Raw genomic sequence first — 19,894 nt, 5'->3', positions numbered from 1 at the left:
TCATAAATCAGACAGAAATTGATACACATACATATGAGGTGTCTAAATGCTTGATATTTTTTTATTTTTATTTTTATTTATTTTATTTTTATTTATTTTAAAATATTTATACTCCTCCCCTATTACCTAATTCTTAAACCAAAATTTTATTCACACATTTCCACCACCTGATCCTCTTAAATTATCTTAACTTTTCAAATTCTATTTAATTATTATTACGTAACCTATCTTATGATTATTCAATTCCATTATTACACCACCCAACCCGAATTAATTCCCTTTGACCTCTGACCTGTTCTAGCATATATATATATATAGTTATTATTGTAACCCAGTTATTTACACTCATCTATGTCAATTGTTTTCACTCTTTCTCAATGTAAAAATTCTATCACATTTTTGGTTTGTAAGCAGCTGACGAGAAACCTCGAAATAATATGAATTCATACTATTCTGCACCAATATTTGTCCATGCCTTATTTGATATGAAATAGGCTGAACTTTATGATCCCCCAGGTAGATATTTGTCATGTAAACACAGTTCCCCTTCTAAATTGTAATAAAGAAAACACACAATATTGTATTCAGTTTTTCTTTTAGAATAACATTGGATTACCAAACATAATTGTGGTTTTATTGTAAACAATAAATAGACAATAAGTAAGATACAATCAAATCTCGTGAAGAAAACTGAATTTTTATTTATTCTAGTTACATATCACATTTACAGTTCTTTTCCTCTAGTTTCATATGTATTTTTATTTCATTATTGTTCTACTGTATTTAACAGGGAATGAGAAGATACCTGTACATACGTATTTCACTGCGGAAATGTGAAATGTATGAAGAACACGGCTGAGATGTTAAAAAATGCATTTAAAAGAAGATTTATCAATATTGGGCATTAGGTCCTTTTACATATTTTAAATATCCTTGTACAAAATTGTATGAAAGTTGTACGAAATTGATGTGACATTGAACAATACAGTATAAAATTAATACCATTATTAACAATTGTCAATAGATCCATAAAATCACCCAATGCATTATACACAGTATCTGTGAAACAATCACCCACAAGTCCACTTAAAAATAATAATATTGCCTGTAATGTATAAAAAGTAGTAAAAGAAACAAACATTATAATAATGCTATGCACATAAGTAAAGATATATATATATATATATATATATATATATATATATTGCCATAGTACAACTAAACTGATAGAATTTAATCAACATCAAAGGGACTAGATAGTCATGTCTTTGTTGAAACAATTGCAAATATAAAAATCTTAAAGGGAACTTCAGAATAGCTTGGTAATGAGGCTGAATGACACAAAAGCGAATCTTTCAGAAAGCACCAGTTCCCTCAACATAGCTACTACACTTCGATAAGGGATTCCGAATAACAGTCAACTTAAGTTGAAGGTTTGTAATCCACAACCACTTCACATATATGTGAACGATCTTGTATATATCCTGTCAGAGTTTCATCTTTTCATGTAACTGATTTTCCTAAGTCATGTGACGTTATGAAATAAAAGTTTTATATTTTAATCCTGAATGTTTCGAAGTAGACGATGATTAACTATCCATATTATTGCTGTTAGAAAAATAATTAAATAGGGGTTTTGTAGATATTATAGTAATTTGTTGATTTAATACATGAGTTGATTAAAGCTAGAACACCATGGAAAACCTGAAAGAACATGATGGCTGTTTCGTCCTAATATTGCATTTCTGAGCAATGCGCATCCATGATCTCGCTAATGGAATTCGAACCTAAAAAAAGTAATTACAAAGTGATAAGATTTTTATTTAACCTGAAAATTCCAAACTTATTTATCACTAAAAGTAACAAACAAAAAAAATGTCTAAAAGTATTGAAAAATTAATTATTAAAATACAGTAAGATTTGAGTAGATTTCGATGAACTCTCGAAGTGGTTTTTCTTGTTTGTCTCTAAACTATTACATAATACTACAACTTATAAATAAATCCATTAGATCAATCCAATGAAATGTTCAAGAAATAAGAACTGCTGAAACATATATATATATATATTGAATATATACTTCAACATACCAGCTGACGTCTTATTAGAATCCAACGAATTGATATTACTGCTAGATGAAATATAACCAATCAGCGTCAATTTGAAATATGACTTTATGGCTCTTGATTTTAAACAAAAAATATTGGCTCTTCACTATTTCAGTCATCTTTGTATTCTGTTCTTTTCATCGATTAAAACAATTTAAAACTTTCATCTCAAACTTCCGCTCAAAGCTTTTTTTTCTGTAACTAATCATTAGATAATATTATAGTGTAAATAAATTGTAATTTTAAGAATTATGATATCATTAATGAGAACAAGATATATAAGTGAATGATATTGTTTTCAACTAGATCCTCATTAGGCTTTACTCTTATATACAGTAATATTTATTTGCATATTCGAAAATCATGGCAGTTTACAAGTCAGTAATAACACTGGAACAAATTACATAACCAACCATAATAGTGTGATTACAGGTTTACTAGTTGTGGAATAAAGGTTTACAGATTTCTTATGAATACAAAGGCTTGAATTGTTGGCTCGAAACTCTATGGCTTCTGTTATGTGCAAAAGGTGAGATCGAACCTCAAAAGTAAAAAAACTAGTAGGGATACGCTATCTACTACATAATCTCCATCGATCATATATGATAGAACAGAGCTGTGTATTGTTTTAATGAACCATAAAGGGAGTTGTTCCATAACTCGCTATATAAAATCATATATTGTTCTGTGTTGAACAATAATTGACCATTAATTTTCTTTATTTTTCTATAGATTAATTTAATTATAACAACAAGATGGTATTTCTTATAATGATATGCCTAATTAAATTAAATTAGATATTTTGGTAAATTTTAATGAATGATTAAGAGTGATAAAGTAGATGGGTGAAAGTTGCTTAATCCATATAATCTATGATTAAATAAAAAACATTGTGATCCTAGATCGTGTAATAACGTTAGGGGAATTAAAAAATGTAATCAGAACTATGAATTAAAACAATAATTTTGGGAAATGGTACAGTGAGAATTCCTTTCTAAATAAAACAATCCTTACTTAATTATAACATCTCTACTTAGAATATTTGTTGATTATTAACCATACTTTATATCTAGGCATACGCATAGTATGCACATATGATCAATTGCAGACCTAAACATCAATGGGAAGATACAAGCAAAACAATACCAAGTGAATTTAAATTCACCCCATTGCACAAGCAAGTAGCTATCAGGACTCAGTAGCTGAGTGGATAACTTGATGGCATTTGAAGCGAATGGTACTGTGTTCGGGTTCCAGAGTGAACATCAACTCTGAGATGCAAGTACATCCAGCTGACGAGTCCCAAATAGGACTGAACGCGCGTCCTGGATTCCAGTGCTAGCCACTATCCGTCATTGCTTACAAAAAGTCTTTGACATTATTTACATTTATTTTGTCCGTTTTCACAGTTTGTACATTTACAATAAAATGATTGTATATGTTGTTTAAGTGCATGACTTTGAACACACTTTCTTCCGTTGTGTAACACTCATAGCACGACACACGTTGCTAACTACTCGTAAGTACACTATTATACACACGTCTATCGTTCCGCATAGCCTGTGGTTATGATAACTGAACTCTGAAGTATCTGTTATCTACATTTATAGACTGCAGTTACATTCACATTATATTTTACATCTGTTGAAATTACTGGAACCATGACAACCTCACTGGAATTATTAATTATCTATAATTGTGGATCCTGGTACTAAACGCACGCACAAGCTTGCCGATCTAAGTAACGTCCTTTAATTTTTTGGTGTTTGTTACTTATAACTGATATATTATAATATTAACATTTGGACGTAATAACTTTATTGCTATTTTTGGGTTAATATATTTTTGCTCCACCACAAGTCTATCAATATACATCTTCCTGTGAAGTCATGACAACTATAAAATATATATTCAAACATGTTATGCTCATATCAATATTTTATTCAAATAAGAGTGTGTAGGAAGTTGAATTAGTGAGTAGGATATTTTTTAATTTTAGAAATGTTTTATAGTTAATAACTAATGAACTAAGTAAATGTAAATCTTATATTTATTAGAAAATATAATTCTTTGAATAGATTAATCACTAGGATAAGAGTTCTCACAATTGATTGATCACTGGGTGGTGATCAATGTCATGTGTGTCAAGTCCTTATTTAGTACAGATTGAATGCTATCGATCATGTTGCAATGTGGCCACCAGTCTAGGTGACTCGACACTGCGGGCACTATATATTGAGATTAAATGACGGTCGGAGGTAGTCGACAGGAAACCCAGTACCCGGGTTTAATGCTACTTGACACTCGGGATCGAATCCGCCAGGGAGCACCAGTTCCCTCAGGATTGCAGGTACACCTTGCTGACGAGTGCCAAGAAGCACGAAACCCGGGTCCAGGGTTTCCTGTTGACTATCTCCAACTACCATTCAATCTCAGGATAAGAGTTTATGTAGATTATTCTCTGTTGATTTATCGAAACAATTTGTTCAACTTAATAATGAAATAAAGAATTTGAATAATTTTATTGATAACACTGTCATGAGTATCATAGTGTATAAGTGGATTCTGAAAATGATAATTAAGTCACACTAGACATTCATACAATTTATACTATGGGTACTATTATTATTACTATTATTGTAGTAGTAGTAGTATCATCGAACTATGGAAGTAGGTAAATCGAATGAATGATTAACATATTTGTTTTTTTTGGTAATTAAATACTTTATTACAGTAATTTATTGCGAAAATAAACTCAATAACTTTTTGTATGTAAAATAATTGACATCTACATTGTTATTTTTTCGAATTGAATTATTGTCATTTATATAAAACAAAGCAATACAATTTCTTTACGAAATAATCTAGATTGATTAAAGTTAAACATTAACACAATTGGATGTAGACTCAATGGTCTAGAGGTTAAGCGTTCTCGAGTGAGATTGTGGATGCACACTGCTGAGGAATACAATATTAAGACATAATAGCCATCTAGTGTTTCTAGGTTTTCCATGGTGGCTTAATTTTAATTGACTCATAAACTCAGTTAGTGAATTATAGTTGTCAATAATATAAGTTTTACATGCTTGATTTTATTTTATTGAAGTGGAGTTAAATCAATCTTCTTTTCTTTGGAAAAAGAAAAAAGATTTCCTATTTGAAACTATCAAGGTAGAACTAATGATCAGTATCACGCGATATTCTTTACTAATCTTTTCAATCATTATAGATTCTAGATTAAGGATTTATATATTTTGATTCAATTGGATTAGACTGGATATTGTACCCATACCTAATCCATCTTTTTTTTAGTGTTTGATCTATGAATGGATATACTAGCTTATTGAATAATGTACAGTAATATGGATGATTAAATAACATATTACTCTTTTACAAACTCTTCTGTAATTGAAACTTCATTTTGTTTTTCTACTAAAAGTACATGGATTAAGGTAAACAAAAGTGATAATTACTTCAACTCTAAACGTATAATTTTATAGCAAATCATTCACAATAAATAACTTCTAGTCTGTTCGTAATTTATTTGGTAATATTTTATGGATAAACATTTCACTTCTATGTACTGTATAAAAGACTATAGTGATTAAACTAGTTCTGTGTGAACCATTGTTGACAATTTCATAGGATGATGGCTCAATTTGCATACATGTCAGAATGTTTGCTTATGAAGTTCACTGATCGAACTCAAATCACTATTGAGACAAAAAGGAATCTTTCATACGTTGTGCAAAATACTGTATTCTTGGTTCATTATTGTGCTCTATCACAGGTCAGTAATACTGATGAGTTTTAAAATACAAACGAGTGATTATCCGCTGTCCGCTAGAGCTAACGTATCTTGCATCTGAATCCGATTTGTGACTAAAACCGAGTAATAATTACATTTATCATTATGGTTTGGCTCAGTTTAAAACAGTCGTATTGTTGAATTAATTTACTTTTTTCCAGACACTATTTTTATTCAATATATTTCGTTATTCTAATATTTTGATGGAGTTTTGTTCTCTGAGCTGGATGGTTTGGTCGTGCGAGATCTTCCTTGTGTTTTTGGAAGCAAACCAAATCTAAATTACTTAGATTTAACTAGGACAGAACAAGTTTTGAGGGAAGACAAAATATAAAATTCAGAACATAAATTTTCAGAAAAATAATATTCCATTACAATTATCCTTACAAATTTATTGATTTCATTAAAGGTTATGGGTAAAGTATTACTAGTTTTGATCACAAACTTATCAAATATATAAGTTGTGATGACTGACTGATAAGCATAGGAAACTGTGCCAACTCTTGCTAGTTTTAACAAGTAGGGTTTAAATCAAACTTTGTCATTAAAACAATAGCATGTACCCTAAATCACAAAATTTATGTAAACAAATATTTCTGAAGTGATGATTAGAAATTTAAAATACATAGATTCTGGCGTAAGCTGGTGTTTTTTTAAAGCAGATATCTAAATATGTTTAGTGTGATAGACCTGATTTAGAATAAACTTGTGAATAGATCCTCACCAATCAAATCGAATCAACGTTTTATATACTTCCTAACTAAATAAAAGTATTTGACTCCTGTGTGAGAAATGTCCGCTTATATACTACACTCTCAATCCTTCAAATACAATGGTATACAAACAAGTGAATATATAAAGGTCAAACAAGTCATGTGGGAACACTAAAATGAGCTTAATTTTATATCCAGTCAAATTTGTTCCCTAACAAGAAATGTCATTATGATATAATTACGCCTATCACTAAGGACGATGCACGGTTATGTAAGAAAGCAGCTTAACAGATGAATTTCTGAGTCAATTTATGCTAGACTATCATGGAAAACCTGGAAAAACTGGACGCCTTTTGTTCCTATTACGGAACTCCTCAGCAGTGCCATCCACAATCTAGAGGTTAAGCGTTTATTCGCGAGACTGAAGTTCCTGGTCTCGATTCCTGCGTATTAGGTCGTCGATGCTTACTGCTGAGAAGTCACATACTAGAACTAAACGGCCATTCAGTGCTTCCACGTTTTCAATGACGGCCCTAGCTTTAATCGACTGATAAATTCAACTATTAAACTACTAGAATCTTCACAAAAACCCCACAATCTAATAAGGAAGTATTTGTTTACATCATCATTAATAGAATCAATAAATCTTTTATAAAAAAAAAAGAAGAAATACTTAGAAACAATCGCTTACAAATCCTTTCACTCATATAAACAATATACAACTTACCTGAGGAAGTAATGTTATCATAAATATGAAAACAATAGCTAATAAAAATTTTGTCATTCTATTTTCTGCTTTTTCACGTTCATTTTCAAATGTATTACGTTTTTTTAATAGAGTAACATTTTTATACATTGAATTAGTTCTATATGATAAAGTATTAGATCCATGAATGGGTTGAAATTTAATCTTCTCTTTTATATCATGATTATTTAATTGATTTTGATTTTGATCTAATTCATTATTATTAATGATGATTGAATTTGAACTAGTTGGATTATGTGAACTAGATGTTTCAATAATACGATCAACACATATGATTGATTTGGTTTTCATTTTTCTCATCCGTGAATTTTGTCTACGTATTGTATATATAATCATAAAACTAAGTACACATAAACATAATAATGGTAGAAGTTTCAAAAAAATTGCTGTATTCCAATAAAGATAATTTAACATAACTTCATTATCTACATAAGTAACCATGTAACTATTTAATTTTTGTTCATTATTATTTTGTACAATATGATGATTCATAATACATGGAATAGATAATATACTACTAATTATAAATACTATTGTAATAGCAAATTTAGCTCTTTGCATACTGCATAAAATTTGACATTTGACTATAAATTTTACATAGAGAACTCGAAATACAGCTATAACAACAACAATATAACTTGAAGTTAAATGAAGAAAATTTTGTAGACTAATATGAAATAGAAGATAAACAGCCCAATTATAAGTTGAATTACGTGTATGACGACCAATTAAGAAATAACTTGTAAATGGTATATAGAAAATCATCAATAAACCATCACTGATTGCTAATGATGTTAATAGAAAATTTGTCGGTGATATCATATCACGTTGATTAAGTACAATTACAATACAAATATTAGATAATACACATATAGGACATAGAAATAATGTAATATATCCATGCATATCACCGTAAACACGTCCAAATAATTCTAATGATTCAATAGGTTTACATTTTGCATTGATTATTGGCATAATATTGGTAGTTGTTACTAATGATGTTGTTGTCATAGATTGATTCACTTCATTTATTGGTAATGTTGATACATTGTTTGTAGTTATTGTTGATGCTATGGTTGTTATCATTGTTGTTAATTGAGTTATATTATTGAGCATCATTCAACCTGTTCAATATATAGCCTAGATTATATAATCCATGAAAGTAAAACAACCTACACATAGTGCAAAGAGAGAAGAAAAAGATAATTTGGCGCTAACACGTTATCACTAAAATTTACACATTGAACACTAATTTACATTGCTTAATTAGGGGAACTGTTTAACAAAATATTTAGCACCAATTATATCGAAACCATCGAATATAAAAATTATCTTTTAAATAATTTTGGCGCCTGAATTTTCAAATAGTTTCAACAGTTCATCTGACAGTCTGATCAGAGTTACTTATGGCAAGACAAAATTATCATAGATAATTAAGGTTTAATATAAGTCTGTTCAAATTCTTGCCCAATTCTGTTCAGATATCGACTTAGTGTGTAATGAGAATATTAGTCATTTGATGTCGAAAGGTCTCAGAATACGGTAAGCGTATAAGCATGGGTATATGTGTTTTCTGTTGTTTTGGTTACGATAGAGAAAACGTTCATTTCTTTGTTTATGATAAAACCTAAAGCACTTAGTAAACCAAACTAACAATTGTACTATAGACATTAGAAAAAAAACGAATGGTTAACTTTGAAGGAACTAAATGTCTTAAAGAAGGAGTAAGTGCTGAAATTCTGTATATGCTGAATAATCAGAACAATCTGAATAAAAGAGATGGACTATGGTTAGCTACACCATAGCAACTGTTGGTTAACAAATAAAAACACAAGCCCGAACATCATTTCAACAGCAATAAATATAGTCAATTGTATTATTTGAATTCATCTCTGACTACTGTAAATGTGATAACATAAATCAATATTCACTCGTTCTTAATCTACAGATCCCTAAGCAGGTTTGATTTGTTCAAATATACTTTCAATTGCACAGTAAAAATTGTTTATCTTTTCCTGGCTATAGCATTATATTTTATTGACCATTTGGTAAAAATTAGTACACAAATACAATACGTAAACAAATGTTTACTATACCCTGAATTCGCATTTGAACAATACTAGATAACTCGATTTTTATCACTCGTATTTCATGTAAGCCACATAACCTGTGGATTGTACTATAAAAGTTTGTTCAAAATGACACAACTAGACTAATTAATGAGATTTTCCAATTAAAATCTGTGTCGGGTAGAGACAGGTATCTACCTCAGTACATTGGAAGATGGTCACGCAATTTCGTGGATTGGTTGATACTAGACACTATCACCATTGGATGCCGGCTCAGTGGTCCAGTAGGTTAATAGTTCGCGCGCAAGACCGAAGGCCCTGAGTTCGAATACCGCTGGCGGGATCCGAGATGCGCACTGCTGTGGAGTCCCACAGTGGGACGAAACGGCCGTCCAGTGCTTAAAGGTTTCCAACGATGGCCTAACATCCATAGGTACATGGTCTCAACCAAAAAATTAAAATTTAATCGAACAGAATTATTAAAATGTTTTTTGTTAAGAAAATGCAATTTTATAAAATTTCTTAACCCCTTGTATGCTACCAGTAACGAAAAGAAAATTCATATAAGGGTATAGGAGAAAAAACATGCGTGTTTATATGAGATATTTAAATGATGCCAAATATTATGATACAAATGTAAATTGCGCCAAAATGATTTGCAATGTTAAATTAAAAGTTCAAACAGTAGTCTTAAGTAATAGTTATAATATTTATAAACAGAGATGGATGGTGATCATCTCACGTTTTGTACTATTTTGAACACGTTAGCTGGTTGTACCTTAGAAAGTGCTTGAAGCTGATGGCACTAGGTTCGAGTCACGGAGTAAACGTCAGCTCTGGGATGCAGGTACATCTAACTGACGAGTCCCAAGTAGGACGAAGCGCACATTTTGAACTCCACTGCTAGCCACTATCTATCTCTGTTTATAATGCTTGTTATTCAAGGCAATATCGAGGAGATTTAGACAGGATGCACATAGGCCAATAAGAGACTGATCAGTTTCAGTCCGAAACATCAATGGGACGATTCAAACAACTAATACAAAAAGGAATTATAATATTTGTTTACATTAGATAGGACATGATCAAAAAATTAGTGAATTTGTAATTTTTGAAAAAAAATTGAAAAATGACTATTATTATTCAATATTACCATTGAAATCCATAAGTAGAATAGGTAAAACTATAGTCAATGGACAAGCTTTGTGAGACGCTAGAGTGACCTTGAGGGTGCCCACCTAATAGCTAAGAGCAAATGAAGATTATCAACCTGTGTGAGGGATCAGAACTATGATTCACAGTTGGTAGTTAAGGTTAGAAATTAGATTTACGGTTTTTCATCACGAAATGACATCAGCTAAAATGCCAAGATGCTATTTGGTCAAATGGGTGAGTGAATTTTGCGCAAAAATCCAAGACCTGTTATCCTAAATCTGATTGATTCGTCCATAAATTATAGTTTCGCCGTATAATATTCAGTTTTTATGGTAATTTCCGAGTGACATATTATTTTTTTTCGTAGAAATAATTATAGTAACTAAGATGAAAATTTGTTTGACTCTTTTTCAAGATTAGTAGAATGATGGTGATATAGCATTAACATCGCATTATCATACATCTAAGTGAAAGTAACCTGATTTTCATGTATTAATAAGTTGTACCATTTTTTTGTATTACTCATATATACAACCTGGGAAACATAACGACACGATAACTAATTCATAATAAAATTTGCTGACACATTTCTAATTTAATAGTTGAATTCATAAGTCGATTAAAGTTAGACCACCATGGAAAACCTGGAAGCACTTGACGGCCGTTCCGTCCTAGTGTAGAGAACGAGAACACAAATGGAGACAATCGATTGTATTCGCACACAAAATTACAGAACACAGTGAATATTTCATTTGCAAAATGTCAATCAGTTGTCTCAAACATGACTTTTCCTTTTGCAGATATCAATCAGTAGTCTCAGACTTTACTGTTCCTTCATTTCCACATCAATCATTCTCTGTTCTCGTTCTCTTTTCTTCGCTTTTCTTAACATTCTACTTCCTGATATTTCACTTTCAGCTAATGATACATACTAATCATATCTATCGACGTCAATGGCACAAACCACACTAGTATGAAACTCCTCAACAGTGCGCATCTATAATCCCACTCGCAGGATTCGAACTCACAACCTTCAGTCTTATGCGCTAGACCGATGTTATCATCGACTTTTATTTCAGAATTTCTCAAATTATGATGTTGATTATGATATTTTACAGAAAACAAATTATATAAAAGTTTATGTCACATGCTTTAATTTTTAATTAAAACAAAATAATTTAGCTCTTTAATTTTGAATTCGATTCATAAGCTACTTTAAATGAACATTAAATGTCTATTATTGTTGACAATAAAAATTAAAGTACGTTTGCCAATACTAATTTACGTAAGATATAGATAGATAGATAGATTCTTTGTTTTGAAAAACATCGAACTGTTTTACGTCATCCATCTAATGAATTTCAGTCATAGTAGGAAATAATAATTTATTTACTAAAATTCATTTTATCAATAAACAAATTGTAATACAAAACAAATAAGAAATAAATTTGGTGAATTTGACATTAGTTTAATCATTTGAGAAGAGTTTGCCTTTTATTTATTAATTACTATCAGTATGAATGTTCAACAGTGAATACTCTTTTTTTTTAATTGTAGAAAAAAATAATCATTTCCGTTACTATTATAATTTTTGTTCTATATGACCTCATAAGGTTATCGTATAAAACATCTAAGGTTCATAGTTTTATTTACTTAATAAATTAATGTAATTTTGTTGATTAATCACTTGGTAATTTAGTTAAATATGCTCCATAATGATCTACTAGTTGTATACATATATGAAACATTTGAAATTATTACTAATTATCAAATAATGATTAATGATAAATATCAAACTATTTAATGTATGGGCGGTAAGTTAGTCTCAAGATTTATACTATCCAGTAAATCAATAGATATCACTACAGAATTTTTTGTAAGTAATGATAGTGGCTAGCAGTGGAATCGAGGACGCGTGTTTCGTCCTATTTGGGACTCGTCAGCTGGATATACCTGCATCTGAGTTGACGTTTACTCTGAGACTCGAACCCAGTACCGTTCGCTTCAAACCCCACCTCGTTATCAACTCAGCTACTGAGTCCTGATAACTACTTGCTTATGCAATGGGGTGAAGTTTAATTCACTTGGTATTGTTTGGATTCTATCTTCTCATTGAGTTTTTTAAGACTGTAGTTGATCAGTCTGTTATTGGCATACGCACAGTATGCACATATACTAATAACAGACTGATCAATTGCAATCTTAAACCTCTTTGGGAAAATACAAGCCAAACAAAATACCAAGTGAATCTCAATAGAAAACAGTAATATTCTGATTCATAGCAATAATTCATTATTGAATTTTTTCCTTTAAAATGAACATTACACACATGAATATTTCATGATGTAATTTTTTTTCTAAGACAGTGTAGTGCGTTGATACGGTTACAGTCTATAAAAGCATAGACAAGGATATGTTTTTAGCTAGTTATATAGTCAGTAACAAACATAAAGATGGTGAAGTTTTGAACTATTTATTTATCAATAATAAAACTATGTTACTATAATCATGAATTACGTGAATTATAAATAAACATTATTGTTAAGTTTCATAAAATTGATAGAGAATTATTCAATGCATCCTCTTAATTCAATTTTGTACTTAGAGTTTTTCTATTTAAAAAGGTTAAAATAAAAAACGGAGTGGCGAGACTCTAATTTATGGACGACCTTTGAACGAATCTTAAGTGACCTTGAGAAATATTAGTCAATCAGCAAACAGTCAGCATACAGTAAAAATATGTTATACAAAATCAAGAAAATAATGTGGATACACTTCTTATACGTGGTTCATAAACTTGTCAAGGTTAGAAAGGGGTTCAGAGGTTCTAATGTCGTAATGCATGCAGTAGAGGAAATCATCCATACGGCTACAGAATAGTCGGCCTCTGAAGACATGATTAAGTTTTGAAAACTCTTTCAGCCTCGACCACATAGATTCAATATTGTTTATGTGCACTCCGGTTGTTAAGTGCACAAAATGTTACTCGTGAATAGTGACACGATGCACATAACCAAGCCTATGTGGGAATCTGTATGCTCTACAAACACCCATATATATTGTAATACATGGCTGCAGCCAGTGTTGCTGGTGCTTTTATTATCCAGTTCGCAATAATTGTCGTTTCTTTGCCTTATTTAGGAATTATATATGGGGTTTTCATCACGAACTGACATCAGCTATAATGCCAGAAATTTATTTAGTCAAATGGATGAAAGGCTTTCGTGCCCAAATCCGAGATCTGTTGTCTTATACCTGACTGAGTCGTCCACAAATAATAGTCTCGCCGTGTTATTTGTTATAGCCGCTCAATTATCACGTTTTGTACAAAATTCCCTGTGAACCGATCGTGCGTTCGCATTAAGCACTGAAGTTGGCGCCATAACCTTGAAATCTTTAAAACGCCTATGATTGGCTCGTCCATAAATTAGAGTCTCGCCATTAACTAAATACATTAGTTAAATGAATTACAATTAACTATCCCAAAACAAATAATCTAATTGATCAGAGAAATCTCTTTTCCTTATTTACAAACTATTTTAAAACAATAATTAAAGTAGAACAACACAAATTCATTACATTTTGGAGTTATTTGTCAGTTGCTTACAACCAATATATATTCATATTTAACATTAAAGTATAATCTGATATGAAACAATCAACGTTAATGAATGAAGAAATAAGAGTAAAAAAAAGATTATCTATAATAATTATATATTTTGGTTCTAACTTTATTCCAATTTATAATAAGAACCAATTACATAATATTTTAAAACAAAGAGATTATAGATTGAAATCATGAGTCAGTTGAGGCTAGACCACCATTGAAAACCTGGGAGCACTGGACGGCCATCTCATCCTAGTGTGAGACCCCTCAGCAGCGCGCATCCACGATCAGGCACTACGCGGGGCTCGAACCCAGGACCTACTGGCTTCGCGCGCGAGCACTTAACCATCAGACCACTGAGCCGGCATCCAACGGTGTTAATGTTTAACTTCAACCAATCCACGAAGTTGCGCCACCATATACCATTGTCTTCAGTGGGCTGATATCTCACGACAGACCTGGTTGTACTTCACTGGTAACGGCTTCCCACTAGAACTCCAGGAGTATCTCTTGAAGTCAGTCACTAGTGAGCAGATGATTATTATCAGAAGGGGTTTGTGGAGATTTTTAGAAATTTTCACAGATTGAAATCATGAGTGGTCTAATGGTTAAGTGCTCGCGCGCGAAGCCAGTAGGTCCTGGGTTCGAGCCCCGCGTGGTTCGGGATCATGGATGCGCGCTGCTGAGGAGTCTCACACTAGGATGAGATGGCCGTCCAGTGCTCCCAGGTTTTCAATGGTGGTCTAGCCTCAACTGACTCATGATTTCAATCTGTGAAAATTTCTAAAAATCTCCACAAACCCCTTCTGATAAAAAGAAATTATAACAATACGATAACTCGAAACAACAACGGCTTTACTATTCAATCAGTTTATTATGATGTAATCGAAAATAATGTCTCGAAATTTGCATGGTATTTCATCTTGCATTATACTCATTGTTAGGTCCCGATAAACATAATGAATGGTAACTGGAATCCTTTTATAGACCAATACTAAACGTATATTTTTATCGTATAATTGTTTATTAACTAAACTACTGATATTCATATTTCTCTTATTATAAATTTTATTTTGACCTATGAAGCATTATTATGTCCTGTCTATTAGTCACTTCCTCCCACATTCACAGCCTCATTTGGCCAAATTTTGTACAAATGTTATTTTCTATTTTATGCTACATTGTGGTCTATTTGATTGGTATATAAACTCAGTATGTTTGAAATATAAGGATTCATATCGCAGAGGCTGAGATTGGTGTTCTGGACTTTAGCTGGCTGAGCTAGGCGGAAAGCAGGACCAATCAGGACTCTAGGCTGCTCGCACGTGTTTTACTCATCCTTGGTCCGATCAATAGTTCGCTGCTTCTGATTGGTGACTTTGGGATATAACACGCATATATATATACAGATTTCCATTTATAACATTAGCTATGTTTATTTATTCTATTATATATAAATATAATATTGTAGATAACTCGAACTATTAGCCAACTTAAATGTATGTGGGTTTGATTCGATTAAACTAATGAATATGTAAACAATTTGATAAAAAGAAAAAAATAATTTTTCCCATTTTCAAATAAATTCATATTAAGAATGGAAACTGAACTGAACATTCATATGTATTTATTAATCCATCCATCCATCCATTCTTCCATCCATCCATCTATCATTGTGTCACGACTCAATTGTTATCTAAATATAATTGGCAAAATGTTGTTTTTTTTTTTAAAATACGAACCAATCAATATGCTTTCAATATAATAAATAATTTTCATTGAGTTTTATTATTTTCTTTTTCGTGAAAAGTATTAGTTCCATATGGAAATGTGAACATGAATAACCATAATGATGTCATAGATTAAATTTATTTTTATTAAATGAAAAAGAACGTTCTCTAATCTTGTAAATAGTTTTACATTCATTATAAAATAAATGGCAATATATTTTATTGAATTGATTTTGGATATAGGGAACAACATGGATGTACTCCTAAAGTGATTTAAGCGTATATATATATATATGTATATGTAACATAGCTAGTTTGAAGTGAATGTAATAAAATAATCTTTCGCTTTTTACCAATACTAAATATTAATGAAAGTTAGATAGAAAACATAATATCAGTATAACAAGTCAAATTTTAAAATTGGAAATATGAAAGAAAATAGTTTTTCAAATGTTTTTTCTATTATTCAGTGTTGGTTGGTTGAATGGAGACTGCTGGTGGGTGGCCTATGCTAATCTACGAGGAGAAACAGATGTGAGTAAGTAAGTTAGTAAGTATACAGAGACAAAGGACAGAAACTTTATCAATTATATGTATAAACGTTTAATGAATGAATGATAGAGTATATTTTAAATTTATCAATATTATTTTCTATTATGGAATTGATAATATTCTTGTATTGCTGAATTAGCTTCATAAATGATAAATATCAATGGTATTTGTTTGCATTCTGATAGAACTAATGAGTTATTAAGGTTAGTATGCCTGTCACCTTATTCAAAGTGTTGATTTAATTCATTCACTACTCAAAGAATGAATTTAATTATGCCAAGACAAGCAGAATATTACATTGATAGAATGTTTCTATTGAAACTGTGTTTCAAAAACAAGATTTTGTACAAGTTCTCATTAATAAACGAAATCATTTGTCAGATCAATGTAGCATGGCTTACTATCAATGTGACCTTTTTTAATGAATTCTCGTTACATAGTTTTACATAGTATTGTTATTACTAATGCATTTCCATTGGTTACCAAAATAAAACTCCCTAACATGTTGCTCCGATAGAAATTCATTTGATGTTACTGGTGTGATAATGCCATATTCATTATTAATCTTAATTCAGAAACCACCATTTTTTCACTAGGTCTTCAAGAAGTTACTCATAAATACTATGTAATATATGTATATTCTTAGATTAGCTGAGATTTCGTAGTTTAGGGACAAGTTGTATTTTTTAGAATTACTAATTAAAAATAAGTAGTACTACCTATTTTATTAAGAAAATAGATTTTTCAGCTGTTTCAATTGTAAAAGAAATGAAATTCATAATTTATGGTGAATTATTTATTTTTTAAACTATAATTTAGTTTCAATAGTTGATATCATGAGTCTAAAGGTCAAGCGTTGGCGGGCAAAACCGATAGGTCCTGGGTTGAAATCTCGTGAGGCGGGATCGTGAATGTACACTGCTGAGGAGACCCATAACAGGACGAAACAGCCGTCCAGTGCTTCCAGGTTTTCCATGGTGGTCTGGCTTCAATTGACTCATAATCACAACTATTGGAATTACTATAATATTCACAAAAACCCCTTCCGATATAATTTAGTTATTTATTAAATGTTGACTTATTATTGCTTAAATAGTTCTGTTTATTATTTCAAGTTATCGACTAAAATTTATGACAATGAATTTTATACCTTAAAAAGGTAATAAAAATTCAGTGGTATTTTTTTATTACTTGACCTTTCAGTGAGTTTATCAAAACGACATAGATATGTGAAAAAAAACAAAAATAAACAATATTTCCCTTAAAGCTTTTAGCCAATTCTGAACGGTAGTATTTGCAAGCTTAATACAATCTTAAATATATGCTAATGATTATGTGGATTCTTAAAAATGCTCAATATTATCGAATAAATTAGTTTCTAACTCTAATCTATCTTAAGAAATAATTGTTCATGTAAATTTCATAGATTAATTATGAATACACAAAATAGGTTTATTATCGTTTGCTGTTCTTAGTACAAATTGAAATAGTTTACAAATAGTAACCAGTGTGATAAAACTATATCAGAAACAAGATTGATTATGTTTTATATAGTGAATCTATTTAAGATAGAAATGTGAACAAGTTGATAATGTGTAATAATCACGAAACTGAACTGATTTAACTTATATCTATATTGAAGATGAGATTCATTATGGCTAGTGATTCATTCAAACAATCGATATTTTATTATTAGTGACAATACAGTTTATATATTTACAAATCATCTCTTATAAAATAGTCTGGTTAAGTAGTTATTTGATAGCTAAAACAAATATCTAGTTTGTTCTTAAAATTCTCAAACACATCTACATGCATCAAGCATCTGATAACGGTAATTCAATATTACTGAAAATGTTTAAACTAATCCAATTTCTATGATTCAAAATCATGTAGTGATTAAAGTCCCGACCGTTGTTGCTTCCTTGACGTGGTGGTCGGGCTTGCCTATCGTGATGAAGCAACCGAGCTATACTGGCTGGAACAACCGTTCCTCAAGGTCCTACCATGTCAGATAGGTCGGTTGAAGAGCAGTAAGACCGAAAGCAACAAACCCAAGGTCCGGAGGCGAAGTCGTACTGCTGACTGTACAGAGGTGTGACAGCAGTAAGGTGTTTCCTTCAGACAATCAGCATGACAGCGATGCTGCCTTCCCACAAGGAGGGGTGTGGTTAGAAAAGGTCGACCCTAAAAATGTCATACCTCGCCTTATCCCACGGGTATCTGTCTCCGGCGGTAAGGTCTCAACAATTACGGACCTAACACGAAAATTACCCAAAAAAGGTCGTGTGTGACCGACCTCAAGCAGTTGTCCCTTGGGAACTGAGGTCACGCTCTCAGGTCACTAAGATCACCTCTAATCCAATTTCCTTTTCAGGTACATCCAGAACAACCCTTCCACGGTGTGGGCAACCGGGAAGTGATAACCGTCCTTATACCTCTAACAGCACTCAAGACCACTGACTGAATGATTAAAGTAAATAACAATGTAATTGCATAAATTGTCAAAAAAGAAGCTTAAATTATCCAATATTCATTGTATAAGTAACAAAATGATTTCTTAATAAAACTTCATTAAAATCATCCACCTAAGCTACAAATCTTTACTATCTCACAAGTGAGATTACTTTAAATTTAATTTATTAAAGCATTTAGAGTGTATACAACAAAAATTTCTAAAATAAAAAAATCATATTTACATTTTTATATGTATGAAACTCAAATACACTTACCAGTTTACAAATAAGAAGAAAATGAAGACATTTATCACTTCTATTCATAATTATGTATTATTAACTGTGAAATATACTTTATTCATTCAATTGTTTATTTTCATTAAAAAGGATGTAAATCTATGTTTATTTTATCTTGTACATAATAAAATACTAAACAAGATAACAAATTTAAATCAGCATATGGATGATAAATTAACCTTGTATTCATATATAGATATATATATATCAGTAGTATAAGTAAGATCTATCATTTCAATGATAAATAATAAGTTAATGTTTATATAGGTATTTATATGAACGTTAACTTATTTACTTTACATAAACTAAAATTAACCAATAAGAAATAAGTGAAATTCATTTAAATAATTTGATTGGTTTAATTTTCTATTAGAAATGAATAAATAGATAATATAAAATAAATAATTTGGTTATATATTTATTTCATTATAAATAAATAGGTATTTTAGTAAAAGAAGGGGTTTTGCGGAGATTGTAGTAATTTAAAAAAACAGTTGAGATCATGAGTCAGCTGAAGCTAGACCACCATGGAAAACATGGGAGCACTGGGCGGCCGTTTCGTCTTATTGTGGAACTTCTCAGTAGTGCGCATCCACGACCCCGCCTTGCTGGATTCGAACCAAGGATTTATCA

The 19,894-nt window shown here is 30.9% G+C and overlaps 1 protein-coding gene across 1 annotated transcript; it reads right to left on the bottom strand.

The window, feature by feature from the left end:
• Nucleotides 1–578: 578 nt before the first annotated feature.
• Nucleotides 579–19,404, bottom strand: MS3_00006530 (uncharacterized protein). Its single transcript, XM_035730842.2, has 3 exons — nucleotides 19,241–19,404; nucleotides 7,357–8,567; nucleotides 579–1,105 (listed from the first exon to the last, which is right to left on the bottom strand). The coding sequence occupies exons 2-3, from the start codon at nucleotides 8,512–8,514 to the stop codon at nucleotides 905–907; spliced, it is 1,359 nt and encodes a 452-aa protein (XP_035585515.2). The 5' UTR covers nucleotides 8,515–8,567; nucleotides 19,241–19,404; the 3' UTR covers nucleotides 579–904.
• Nucleotides 19,405–19,894: the final 490 nt, after the last annotated feature.

This window comes from Schistosoma haematobium, chromosome 2 (genome assembly GCF_000699445.3).
Source record: "Schistosoma haematobium chromosome 2, whole genome shotgun sequence".
NCBI lineage: Eukaryota > Metazoa > Platyhelminthes > Trematoda > Strigeidida > Schistosomatidae > Schistosoma > Schistosoma haematobium.
Note: the sequence above shows the minus strand (reverse complement) of the source record. Positions and strands in the feature narration are given on the sequence as shown.

Excerpts from the sequence above, each read along its gene's own strand:
- MS3_00006530 (XM_035730842.2), bottom strand. The coding sequence starts at position 8,514 with ATGATGCTCAATAATATAACTCAATTAACAACAATGATAACAACCATA. Across the intron at positions 1,106-7,356 it reads TGATAACATTACTTCCTCAG|GCAATATTATTATTTTTAAG; the intron begins GTAAGTTGTATA and ends TATACATTACAG.